The sequence below is a fragment of the Theropithecus gelada genome, chromosome 8 (assembly GCF_003255815.1).
Source record: "Theropithecus gelada isolate Dixy chromosome 8, Tgel_1.0, whole genome shotgun sequence".
Lineage (NCBI taxonomy): Eukaryota > Metazoa > Chordata > Mammalia > Primates > Cercopithecidae > Theropithecus > Theropithecus gelada.
Genome location: NC_037676.1, coordinates 65,375,537 through 65,389,309, shown reverse-complemented (window position 1 = coordinate 65,389,309; position 13,773 = coordinate 65,375,537). Strand labels below are relative to the sequence as shown.

The 13,773-nt window shown below is 36.9% G+C and overlaps 1 protein-coding gene across 7 annotated transcripts in view; it reads right to left on the bottom strand.

The window, feature by feature from the left end:
* YTHDF3 (YTH N6-methyladenosine RNA binding protein 3) overlaps window positions 1–13,378 on the bottom strand; it is a 42,782-nt gene extending 29,404 nt beyond the window's left edge. Inside the window, exons 1-4 of one of the 7 annotated variants that reach the window (XM_025394086.1) lie at window positions 13,030–13,378; window positions 12,524–12,548; window positions 9,153–9,298; window positions 6,540–6,625 (exon numbers count right to left, since the gene is read on the bottom strand). In XM_025394086.1, the coding sequence (XP_025249871.1) occupies window positions 6,540–6,625; window positions 9,153–9,210 (144 nt within the window). In that variant the 5' untranslated portion in view covers window positions 9,211–9,298; window positions 12,524–12,548; window positions 13,030–13,378. Of the gene's footprint in view, window positions 1–6,539; window positions 6,626–8,283; window positions 8,315–9,152; window positions 9,299–12,523; window positions 12,549–12,823; window positions 12,929–13,029 lie in introns of those variants that run through there. The other 6 variants (XM_025394089.1, XM_025394087.1, XM_025394088.1 and 3 more) reach the window with 6 other exon arrangements.
* Window positions 13,379–13,773: the final 395 nt, after the last annotated feature.

Below are 13,773 nucleotides of genomic sequence, written 5' to 3'. Positions count from 1 at the left end.
AAACTGGAAAATTCATGTGTTACTATTTACTAACTGAACACATTCTTCAGCTATAATGGATACTTAGTAACTCTAACTGCAAATATAGTCAAAGAATGCTCACAATATTCACATGAAAGGAATCAACAGCATGTTTAAAACTGCAATAGTAGCATCTTATAGAAATCAATATTGGAAGTACTGACTGCTATATTTAAACATATCTATAAAGAAAAGCCTGAGGGAAGTTCAAATACACCAACAATAGTTTTTGAAGAAAAAAATCTTAACAAAATTAATGACTAAACTTTGGAAGCTATGAAGATGACACACACAAATGTGTACAATTTGATCACTAAAATATCCACTAAACATGAAAAGTATTCAGTGCTTCATACTGACAAAAAGTCATTGTGATATAAAACTCTCAAAAGTTTAATAAAGATGAGAAGTTCATCTAGTATAAACGAATATACATTAACTGATTAAAAGATAAAACTGGGCTGGAAGCAGTGGTTCACACCTGTAATCCCAGCACTTTGGGAGGCCAGGGCAGGCCAGCCTGGCCAAAATGGTGAAACCCCATCTCTACCAAAATTACAAAAATTAGCTGGGCATGGGGGCACACATCTGTAATCCTAGCTACTCGGGAGGCTGAGTGAGGCAGGAGAATCGCTTGAACTCATGAGGCAGAGATTATAGTGAGCCGAGATCACAACACTGCACTCCAGCCTCGGCGACAAACGAGACTGTCTCAAAAAAGAAAAGAAGGCCAGGCACAGTGGCTCAGGCCTGTAATCCCAGCACTTTGGGAGGCCGAGATGGGAGGATCACGAGGTCAGGAGACCGAGACCATCCTGGCTAACACGGTGAAACTCCGTCTCTACTAAAAAATACAAAAAAACTAGCCGGGCAAGGTGGCGGGTGTCTGTAGTCCCAGCTACTCAGGAGGCTGAGGCAGGAGAATGACGTGAACCCGGGAGGCGGAGCTTGCAGTGAGCCGAGATCCGGCCGCTGCACTCTCTAGCCTGGGCGACAGAGCAAGACTCCAGCCCCCCCCAAAAAAAAAAAAAAAAAAAAAGATAAAACTGTATACTGTCTTCATCCTTTTTTTAAACCGTTAAACATATCCTTTATTTATAATTTTAACTATTTATTTCAACCACTAATCAAATGCATACATTGCAAAAAACATTGATAAAAGATTCTCATGCTAAAAGAAAATCTACAGTTAAATGGAAAAGACAAATAATACAGGAAAGTGGATGAATTCCACATGGAGATGCATAGTAAAGGTGGGCTGAATATGAAGGTAACTGGTTTCCAAGTTTTAATTTTGATTGTTGGCAATGCAATCCAGATTCAGCAGTCTTCATCTGGATGTGGGAGTGGAAAAGCACACAAAGTAGGAAGTTTTTATGTTAATTCTTTATAAGAAAGCATTCAGAAAATTAAACTCAAAATTTATATTGAATATTCTTATTTCACCATGACAAATGCTGAATTCTACACAACAGTTACACATAAAGTTTTTAATTTGTCTATACCCATAGTGTAATTCAGGGGTCAGGAAACTAAGAAGCCAACAAGTAAATCAAGCCATGTTCAGTCTCTGTCACCTATTTGGGTTTTTTTCTTTTAGCAACTCTTATAAAGGCTATTAGCTTAAAGCCAGGCACAGTGGCTTGCGCTTGTAATCCCAGTTACTCCGGAGCCTGGAAAAGGAGGATCAATTGAGTCCAGGAGTTCAAGACCAGCCTGCACAAGAGATTATCTCATTAAAAAAAAAAAAAAAATTAGCCAGGCATGGTGGTGCATGCCTGTAGACTTAGCTACTTGGGAGGTGAGGTGGGAGGATCGCCTGGGCCCGGAGTTCGAGGCTGCAGTGAACTATGATCACACTACCGTACTCCAGTGTGGGCTACAGAATAAGACCCTCTTTAAAAAAAAACAAACCCCCCCCCCCCACACACACACACAAAAATTGAAGTGCTTCAAACTCCTGAAGTGACATCTGATTTAACAACAAAAAGCAAAAAGTTAAGTGATGTTCATTCTAACTTTAATGCTTGTATTATGCTATGTACTTTCTCCTATTATAATTTTCTAAAAGTATAATTTATGCATATCTAATCATAAAAATGTCATAAGAAAAATGTCATAATAATATTCAACCTGAATATTTCACCAACCATAATTCTTCATTCTCTAATTCTATTAGATAACCTAATCCATCCATTCGCTTAATAAATAATGAATGCTATATGTGCCAGATACCATGCTGGTTACTGGAGACAAAAAAATAAAAACATGGTCTCCAATCGGGAACACTTCACAGGTATGGTGAGGAAGACTTATTTACTCTATAATGTGATAATTACTCTAACTGAAGTACAAAGAAAGTAAAACAAAACACTTAAGTACAAAGAAGAGGGAGTAAATAACTGGAAAATCAGAAAAGACTTCCTGAAGGAAATGCCATAGGTGTGTGTACACGTTTGTATAAGACATACATACAAAAATTGAGATCGTGAAAGAAACATTAAGAAAATACTTATACTTGCATAAAATAACGGTAAGTTCTATTTTGCCAATCAGATGGAGAAAGTTGGCAGAAGATGAGCTAGAAAGGGAAGTGGAACCACCACTTTAAGGGCATTCATATAATAAATGTATTCACTGTTGAGAAGCTACAGTAATTATTTGACATTACAGTGACACAATCAGACTTGGATTTTAAGACTGTTGAGTGGCAGTACAGAATTATTAGTTAGAAAATCACATCAATAGGCAGAACTAATGAATACCTTAACTAAGGACAGTGATGACAACGGCAGAAAACGACAATTTAATTCTCTATATTACTTCTCTGATAAAAATAGCTAAGAACTTACTTTCCCGAACACACAAGCAGACAAACTCAACTTGAGTTTTCCAAATTATTCTTCAAATTTATATGCACAAATTACATGGCATATTTAACAGTGCCAATTAAAATCTAAATTTTCCAATCAATTCAGTCATAAAATTATTCTGAAGAACTATAAAGAACTAATTTTAAGAAATGAAGGACTGTGATTTACTTTCAAAATTACTATAAACTTAATACTTATTCCTTCAGAAACTGAACACTATAAAATAGAAGAAATACGCTGCCACAGAAGTAGAAAGGCCAACAACTTGTTTTAAAGTACCCTTGGGTTTGATATGAACTAGATCAAAGTATACAAAACAATTTAAATCATTAGCAAAAGACGTTAAACACCTTTCCCATTAAAATATTTATTTTTATTTATAATTTTAAAATCAGATAAATGAATTTAATTTTAAAAACACACTGTGTACAGTGTATAAGGACCTTATTAAATAGTTGTATAACTTTAAATTTGCCACTATCTTCTTGAGATCTTTCACCAATAAATCCAGTTTTCACTCATGTATTATGATAGTACTATTTAAAAGGTCCAAACATTTTATTTAATTTTCTAGCTAGGTAATTGAGAGTAACCTAAATTCTCATACAATTTACCTTGAAGATTCCAGATAATTTTCAATAAACCCAGTTTTCAATATTCTACAGTATTACTCCTCTTTAAAATGTAAATATGTATCTTGCTAGAGATAATTATTTTTAATATTAAAGAAAGACGACTGCTAAAAATCTATTTAGTACTGCAAAGGATAGGTAGAATAGGCCTTACTGGAATCAAACTTTACAACTTCTCTTCAAACAGTATACAAATGTTGATTCCAAATGTCATGAGTTAAAACAAATCTTTTAAAACATTAAAACAAATATTTTACAAATGTTTTGTCCCAATGTAAGCCGCAATGATGTAGCTGAAAAAATTCATTTGGGTTCACTAAGGTGAATGCCTTTATATCCTTTAAAAAGTAATGGTTTCCCAAACACTTTTTAAAACTTTTTCTTTTTTTTTTTTTTACAAGTAAAGTCTTACGCACAATTCCAATATATAGAACAGATAAAATGCAAACCACAGCACTGATTGCTACACTGGTGGGATTCAGGCACCCTCCGCTGGTTTTTCCCCTAGGAAGAGACTAAAGTGCCTCTATGAAATACCAGAAGCTCTCTTGACAAAAATTTTTCCTCCAACAGAAACCCTTCTATGTCCTTGTGACAAATAATAAAAAATTGTAAAATACCTGTTACCAAGTAAAACAGGCAAGAAGATTACTTCAGGTAGCAATTTCAAAACTGTCTTTTACGGTCCACTAAAATTCCTTAAAAAAGAGTCTGAAAGGCTGAGTGGGGTGTTCCATGCCTGTAATCCATCTCAGCACTTTGGGGGGGCCGAGGCAAGCAGATCACTTGAGGTCAGGAGTTCAAGACCAGCCTGGCCAACACGTTGAAACCTCGCCTCTCCTAAAAATATAAAAATTAGCCAGGCGTGGTAGCATGTGTCCGTAATCCCAGCTACGTGGGAGGCTGAGGCAGGAAAATTTCTTGAACCTGGGTGACAGAGGTTGCAGTGAGCCAAGATCATGGCACTGAACTCCAGCCTGGGCCACAGAGCGAGACTCCGTTTCAAAAAATAAAATAAACAGTTTGAACAAATCAGGATTTTTTATACTATATCTTCATCTTAAGAACCTCATTTTCAATTATAATTTATAAACTATGAAATCAAGTAGCAAAAAAAAAAAAAAACAGTTCAACTGTTTAGCCCTCAGAATTTCTCAAACCTATCTAAACATGGAGATCTTTTTGAAGGAATATTTACTACACCTCCTAATATCAAAATTTCTCAGCAAAGCTGGAAAATACTGCCATACTGCCATAAGTGTTAACTGAGATCACTCTATGAGCCAGAATGTAATAAAATCACACTTCTTTTAAAACTTGCACTACATTTCACAACAAATGATCTACTTTCATAACCTTTAGGTGGAAAAGTAATTTTGCTGAGATCGTAAAGTTTTTTTCTTTCCCATTTATTTCTTCTCCTCCAATGTATGCTAGGAATGTTGCTCAGTAGATCAGAAGGGGTGGTCAAGGGGAAGTAACCAAGAGGTAGATGAGGTTGAGCACAACCACCACTCTCCTTGGTCCTAAAAATAATCCTGCATCCCACAAATTGGGAACTATTTTTTGTTCAAATTTTCCCTATAACTCTACTGTACAAATTGTTCAATTCTGTAGTAAGTTTTGGTTCCTTGTTCTTTCACAGTTTCAAAAATTTAGGTTAAAATTTTAGAGTACATTTTTCATTTTCTCCATATATGCAAGCAGACAAGTCAAACTTCAGTTTTCCAATTTACTCTTCAAATTTATGCACATAAACTAACTGGCATCTTTAACAGTGCCAATTAAAATCTGAATTTTCGGCTGGGCACGGTGGCTCACGCCTGTAATCCCAGCACTTTGGGAGGCTGAGGCGGGCAGATTACTTCAGGTAAGGAGTTCAAGACCAGCCTGGTCAACATGGTGAAACTCTATCTCTACTAAAAAATACAAAAACTAGCCAGACGTGGTGGCATGTGCCCATAATCCCAGCTACTCAGGAGGCTGAGGCAGTAAGAATCACTTGAGCCTGGGAGGCAGACGTTGGAGTGAGCCAAGATTGGGCCACTGCACTCCAACCTGGGCAAGAGAACAAGATTGTCTCAAAAATTAAAAACAAACAAACAAAAAAACTGAATTTCCAATGAAATTAATCATAAAATTATTCCAAAGAACTACATAACTAATTTTAAGACCTGAAGCTCTTGAGCATTTTTTGCTTTTTTAATGCAAAGCAAAAAGTTTCATTCCAGAATGTTCTCTCTAAAAAAAAACTGGTGAATACTGAAAATGTATTTTCTTCATTTATTTCTATCAGTGGCATATTTTTAATAACAGACAGAAATGGATGCAGAAATGGCATACAGATACCTAATACCATTGTTCTTCAATGTTTAAATTGGAATTCTGCTTGTACACAAATACTCAAGGCCACCAGTTACCAATTACTTGCTTTGATAAAACTGTCCATGTCTACAATACGCAAGCAACTGTTTATAAAGCAAGTATGTTTATAAACTCCTTAACTCTATCACTAACATTAACAAGGCATGTTAAAATTTTCAATAGTTATCAATGAATTCAAATTGGAATGTTTTAAAAAAAAAGAAAACACTACACTTGACTCAAAATTGCAGGCAATTTCAGGCAACTAATCCCTCCTCCAAATACACAAATTTCTAGCTAATTAAGCCTTTTAATTAGCTTAAGCTATGAAGATATAGCAGTGACATTAAAAAATTAAGTTCCTTCAATACACACACACACACAAAACCTAACCATAATATATACAAATAATGGTCACCTTCAAATCTTTATTCTGTATTTCATAACCTAGTTTCTGGTGCCTATACTTTCTGAAGAACTCTCCTGTGCCATATACCTGCAACTGCTACTCACTACTCACTTACTATATAGGTGCACGAGATGAATGAATCCATGTTATGGTTAATCTCATTAAATAATCTATTTGGAAAATCAATTAATATTAATAAAAGATTAATTTCCTAAAATCTGAAACTGTCAGAAGACTTACCTGATTTGTCTGGCTACTTAAGTATGGCTCAAAATCATCATCATTTACAGCATCTTTTTGATGAATGGAACCGTTTTGTACTGAAACTAAAAAAATATGTTTGTATTAGAAGCGTTGTAGCTATCTTTACGAAACTCACAGCACAATCTAATGTTTTTAATATTTTTCAAGCCAAAAAAGTAATCAGAAAAAATAATACTGAGTTATTTTTCCTTTTAAGAACCCTCTTAAGGATAAACTATTTTAGATACAAATATTTATGTGCCACAAATACTTAAAAGTCTTTTGATATATAAGCCCAAGACTACATCAAGCCATATATATACTTCCTCTTACCAAAAACTTTAAGTAAATATCCCAATCTCAACACTGTAGTGAGTAAACTGTTATATAACGATGTTGGAAAGAGTTTCCTAATGCTATATTTGAATCTAAAATAACTATTTCAAGTAGTGTTGTAGGCAATAAAAAAGATTTCTGAATGTTCTCTAACTTTGTTTAAATCTCTAAATTATTTACTCTAATAAAAAAATAACTATTTTTTAATCTCATGTTACAGTAAATATCTTAAATGTCTCCAGTAAAGTTTAGGCTAAAATTAACTTGAAACAATATCACAATGAATAGATTTATAATTATGAAATGTCTAAATAAAGAGGGCTTTAATTCCAAGCCCCCTAAAACGAAGACTTTCACATGAAACGACAAACAAAATTAAGACACAAATGATAGCCATAATCACCCTTGCAACAGATGAGAAAACAAGTCAGAAAATAATTTTGTTCAAAGGTCATCTCCATAAACACTCTGAAGTTGTTATTCTCTGGATGCTGTTTCAGAGTGCTTTTGAGCAGACTCCAGAAGTAAGGTCCTGAATTTGAATCTCAAGTCCCCCACTGAGGAGATGACCTCCAGTTAGGGATTTAACCTCTCTAACCTTTGACTGTTTCTCTGTTTCAGAAGGTTATGAATAGTACCTACCTCATCTCATCTGATTATTAAATGACAGTGTTCAATAATCTTAGATATTATCACATTAAATATTACAAGATCCAAATAGGACTAAGATGACTTTAGAACCATTTAAACAGAAGTGTTACTCGGCTAATACTTGCTGGGGTGGCACTATGTAAATATACTATTCTATACTAGTGAAGATGAAAAAAGTTGATAAAGTTTCCGATGGATGTCTACAAATTAGAAACAAAAAGAACTCAATATCTAAAGATTTATTGCTCAAAGGTACAACATCACCAAATTTTATGAAGTTAGGAGGGTGATGGGTTTAAGTTATGTGTTCCTGTGTAATATCGTAACATTTTTATTATCCCTAAATTTTCCCATGAGTATAGAGCACCTAAAATGTAATATTATGAGTTAACAGTGGCTTGGGAGCAAAGATACACAAAATCCCTTAAATCTTTGCCATCCGATGAGTAGCAAAGATCACTCAAAGATATGATGCTACTGTGTAAAGCATTCCAAGTAGACTTCTTACTACACCACATTGCCCCTCAGAGGCCACAAGAGCAACCTGAAGGTCAACTTGATCCTGGCTCCACTAACGTTAATTTAACTATGTCTGATAAGGACTGCATCAGAACTAGAGTTGAGCTAAATATGCTCCATGGAATTTAAATATGTAATAGCCACTAGAAACCAAAATAAAGAGGGTGCCTTAGGTTACTTCTAGTGCCATTATAAGGCTGGGTTACTCATTTCATTCCAAGAGATTCTGACATACCTGTTCTCCTCTGACACCGGCTTTACTGTTCCTAAATCAAAGGTAGTTATGCCTGGTCTATTACTTCTTGAAAAAATATTCTTCACTATTACATTCATACATGTTAGTCAATATTTGCAACAGCTAACAACTTAAAAATTATGACTATCTCTCATATCCACTAGGTTCTCAAAAATCTAGTTCATACAAATACAAAAACTGCCAGGCCAGGAGCTCAAGACCAGCCTGGGCAACCTAGCAAGATCCCATCTTCACGAAAAATGTTTAGAAATTAGCCAGGTGTGGTGGCATGTGCCTACAGTCCCAGTTACTCAGGAGTCTAAGGAGGATCACTTGAGCCCAGGCATTCCAGGTTACACTGAGCTATGATTATGTCACTGCACTCCAGCCTGAGCTGTATACAGAGCGAGATCCTGTCTCTATTTAAAAAAAGAAAAAAAAAAGTACTTACTTAAAATTTATCTGTATATTATACTGCTATTTTTACTTATTTCTTCTGTTCCATTCTTTCTCTTCTAAGGCTAAGCCTGAGAACAACCCATATACTATTACAAATACAGTCTACAGTCATTTTTAAATGATGCATAAATGTCTACAGTCTTAAAATATAGTACAAGAAGTTAATCTACTTAAAAAAAAAGTTCAATTAAAAGTACTTCACATATACTGAGAAGCTATTTGCATTAAACTAGCCCTTAAGTTTTGGAAGTGTATCTTTAAGAAAACGATTGTAAAGACTTTTGTTTTTGAATATTACTTAACGACAAACTAATGTCTTGCAGTCTGAAAACCATTAAATAGAATTGAAATCCAAGCTAGTTCCATAGTCTGTAAAAGTTCTTCAGGGGAAAAAAGAACAGATGACTTACATGATTCTTCGCCTGTTTCCTCTGCTCTATGAAACAGAGTCAAATCAAGATAGAACATGGGCCTTAGGAGCCAGGTGATTCTTTGCTCTGGTCCTGACTACATCAAGTTAGGAAAGTCAACAGATCTGTGCATCATGTTTCCCCACCTACAAAAACAGCGACAATACCATATACCCTCTATCTCCTTACAAGGACGTTGTGAGGATTGATAAAATGAAGCCTAAAATAATGACAGTAAAGTGCTTTGAAATCATTTCTTGGGAGGATGAGGAGAGAATACAACTGAATATTGCCAAAATGCAAGACATTTTCCACTACTTTCCTGAAAATTAAACCTTACCCAAATTTAACCTAATTATTTTAAATTATAGTTGTATAAAACAATGCATATGCCTCTCTGTTGGAAGAGAGTGGAGAGGAGGAAAAAGATAAATCCTGTTCCATGAATTTGCTATTTATAAACTTAGGAAGAGGAGAAACGAGGCAGTAAGGCCTAAAACTGTAAGTATGGCATGTGACACTTCCATCCATAGTACTCCCAAATAAAAGCACTGCACACCTTCATTCCAATAAGCAAAAATTCTACTTGTTAATAATAAAAAAAAAATACAAAGTCAGTGTTAAATTATGAACCAATAGGCAATAATTATCCTTAAATTTCTACTATCCTTTGGTACTACTCTTGCCAAGGATAATAAAGAGTTCTGATATTTAACACAGGGACAGTCTATTAATTAAAAAAGAATTCAAACTTAGAAAACAAGTAAACCTTGAATTATTACTTATTCTACAAAAACATTTTTGCCATATCAAAGACACTTATTTAGAATTCCTTTTGGCTTCTGTAATGAATTAAGTAATTAAGGATATACAGAAAATCAAAGACACTAAAATTAGGTGTCAGGCTAATGCTGTCAACTGAAGACAATTCAGAAAAGAAACAGAATCTCTGAAATTAGAATAAGTTGACTGAAAAGGATTATGTGTTCAAAACTCTGACACCAGCTTTTCAAGGACATATTATTTTTCATAAGCTTGCTAAGTTCTGAATTCAAGATTACACATATTTAGAATACTGAGCTTGTAGTTAAAGAAAAATAACTTAATAAAAGTAAACAGAATTGTAAAATAATTTTACTAGCTGGAAACAAGCTAAGGCAGAACAGCTTTTCTCAAATACACACATAGCTACTAATATGAGGTTCACTGGTGGTGCTGCCTTTGCCTTGTAATTCTCCCTGCAGGGTCATAAAAATACAAATAACGTATATGTGTATTTGTGCACTTGTAGCATCTGCCATTTTTAAGGAACTTAAATGATTAGCAATACTTTCAGGCCAGTAACATTTTTCCCCTCCTGCCAAGGCTCCATGCAAAGGAGTCTTCCCACATCTTAAAAATAGATTAAGTGAGGAAAGTGAAAAGAAATCCAGCAAATGTAATTGCTACTAGAGCAGCAAACTATTGTAATTATAAGAATCCTCACAACATACCACAGGAATTATGACTAGAGTTATTATTTTTATTTTATAGAGGGGAGATTCTGACAAACAAGTAGAATGTTTTCAAGCTCACTTGGCAAGTCAGTAGCCAAAGGCAGTATTAGAACTCAGGACTCCAAGGAATCCCAATCCATTATTCTAACCTTATATGAAATTAATAAACTGAACAAGGGGGAAAGAAAGAAAATTTCTTGAGAATAAAAAACTATCAAAATAAATACTTTGTGTATGTGTCTGAATACACCTAACAGAAGTGATACTGACGGATAAAAATTTTTGAAATAACCAAAAAATACTTATTTGCAAACAGTGGATATATTATACAGTTTATAGGTAACTCATGTCTAATATCAAAGATGCCACCAGTGCCTACCTAAGTGAAATGACCACTCATAAATCAAATTTATTTTACTGACTTACAATGCTGTAGAGACTCTTTTAACAAACAAATACCTCATAGAACTTGTGTACTTACCTTAAAGCAGGTAACACAAAACACTTAGCATTTCAAATAGCCTTGCAAAGTGCCACCTCCCCACAGATCTAGGATAAAATAATTTATGCTAGGCAATAATGACCACAATTTCACAATCTCCAAGTCTATATAATTCCTAATGGGTAGACTAGCAAAAAAAGAAATTAAAGGTTCATTCTTTTTAAAATTCACAAATTTTTAAAAACTCATTTAAAATAAATCAATATCCAATTTTATTTCAGGTTTATGCTTACAATAACAAAAAATTTTAGAAATGAAATTTTAAAAATTAAAATGTCTAAATATTTATATACTGCAAGAAAACATCTTTAATAAAAACAAACCAATAAATGTTACCTAATATGGTGCCATGTAATTGGCATGTACAAATTCCACATTTCAAAGGAAATTAACTAATCTACATTTCCAAAACCTATTATTTTAAATTCACCAAATTTGCAATAGCAAATAAATACCCTAACAAGAATTTAAAAGGCACCAAAGACAATCTATATCTAAAAGGCTACTATAGATCTTAATTTCCAACACTGTGTTACTGAAATCAACAGAAAGCAAATTTTAGCGTAATTTCAAGCACTACAAAATGTTACATATAATTTGCTTTGATGTTATTTAATTGGCACTATCCCAAGAAAGCAGTTATTGTTCTATACTTAACTAAATGTCACATGACTAATGTAGTCAGCTGACTGCACTGTTCCATATTAATACAAAACACACTTAAAAAAAAAACACTTTTCTTTCAACGCTACTTTTACTAAAGAGGAAATTATAAAATCCTGAAAGACAGTCACAAATTATTTTATTCTCAGCCCTTTATAGAATACCAGATTGATTCACACCTTGCAATCAGGACAACAGTGCAAGATGGCATGCCTACTTAACTAATCTCTCTCGTGTTGTTGCCTCCTTGCAACTGACTTCAATAGAATCTGTGATTAACAGTACAATTTTCATTAATGTGATGGAATACTATGTAGAGTTCCATTTTCCAGTGTAATCCAGACATGTCAAACAAAATGTCCACTTTAAGAATATACTTGTCTACATACATATGTAGAATTTTTTTGTGGCAGAAGTTACATAACACAGATAAACTGGAAAACCAAAGAAATACCACTAGGTTCACACCAATTCCTGCTTAACTGACAAGGAAACTGTTTCTCGTACTACTTTGGTTTCTATAAAGTGGCTTCAAAGCAACGAACTACCGAAGTTCTGGATAGAACTTGGCTACCTTAGCCATGATGAATATTTTCTCTAATCCTACATTTTTTCCCAAGAGGGAGCAAAAATAAACAAAAAACCCTCACAGAGTTTAAAAGTAACATCAAGGCAACATTGAGCAGTAAGAAAAAAAAATCCAAACTCACCTTTATTTCCTTGCCCTTTAGGTCTCTGTGTAACAAGACGAAAGATGCGGTAAAGAGGAGAAAAAGGAAGAAGAGAGAAAGTGTGTTAATCAAAGGCATTATCAAAGACAAGTTATTTTAGACTATCCGCGTAGGAGTAAAAACCCACCATATCCTCCACAGCCACCAATTTCCCAACCACCCCCGGCCTTTAAACCTCCCACCCGCCACTCGGAATCCTTCTCCCAGAGCTCGCCCGGTCTCAGCCCCATGTCTGCCGCCCTCAGGATGTGTCCTAAGGCCCCTAAGACCGGTCCTTGCCCCCACCCACCGCGGCACCGCGCCCGCCCGCAGGCTACGGGGCCAAGACGTACGCCCCGGCCCAGGCAGCTACACCGCAGCAACTTGCGCCCGGGGCACCGTTATGGGGCCGGCAGCGGCGGTGACGGGGAGGAGCCGAAGCCCCGCGCGAGGGTGGAGCTCCGGGACTCGGGCCTTCGCCGAGCCTGGGGCCTCTGCTCCCTCACCTGATCCACGCTAGTGGCTGACATTCTTCACCGCAACCCGAGAGCCGCCGCCGCCGCCGCTGCCTGGGCCTCTCCCCGTGCACTCACAGCAGTTGGCTGTCGCCCTTGGCCGAGTGATTGTTCCAGCCGCCGCCGCTGCCGCCACTCGCTGAGAACCCAAAATGAGGGCCTCGCGCTCGGGAGTCGGAGGAAGAGGCCCGTCTTTTCCGCTTGCACGCTCCTCTTCCCCGTCTCGCTCTCCGCTTCTCGGGTCCACAATGGCGGACAGACTCCCTAGTCTCACTTCCGCTCCGAGCCTCCCTGACCTTCCGCTCTCCACTCTGACGTCCGCGCTCACCTCGCTCTTCCTCCCCCACCCTCCCGCCGCCGGTCTTGGCTCCGCCTCCGCACCGCCACGTCACCGGAGACGGGACCCGCGCTGACTGCCCGTGGGCGCATGCGTCGTGGAGGGAGGGCGTCGGGGCGTCCGTGAGCGCCAACTTTCAGCGTCTGGTCTGCGGATTCCTTCTATCCCGCCCCGATGCTGCAGGGCCCTGGCCGAGCGGCGTCAGCTGGAAGGCTGGCCAGATTTTGTCGCACTCTGGGCAGGAAGACGGCCGAGGCGGCGGCCGATGGAGACAGTAGTGCCTTGCTTAAGGCACGGCGGCCGGCGGCGCCCTCCTGGAGGCTGACTGGACGGAGGCAGGGAAGATCCCGGTGAGCGGGCCGGGCCTAACAGGAACCTCCAGCGGCCGCCCAAAGCCG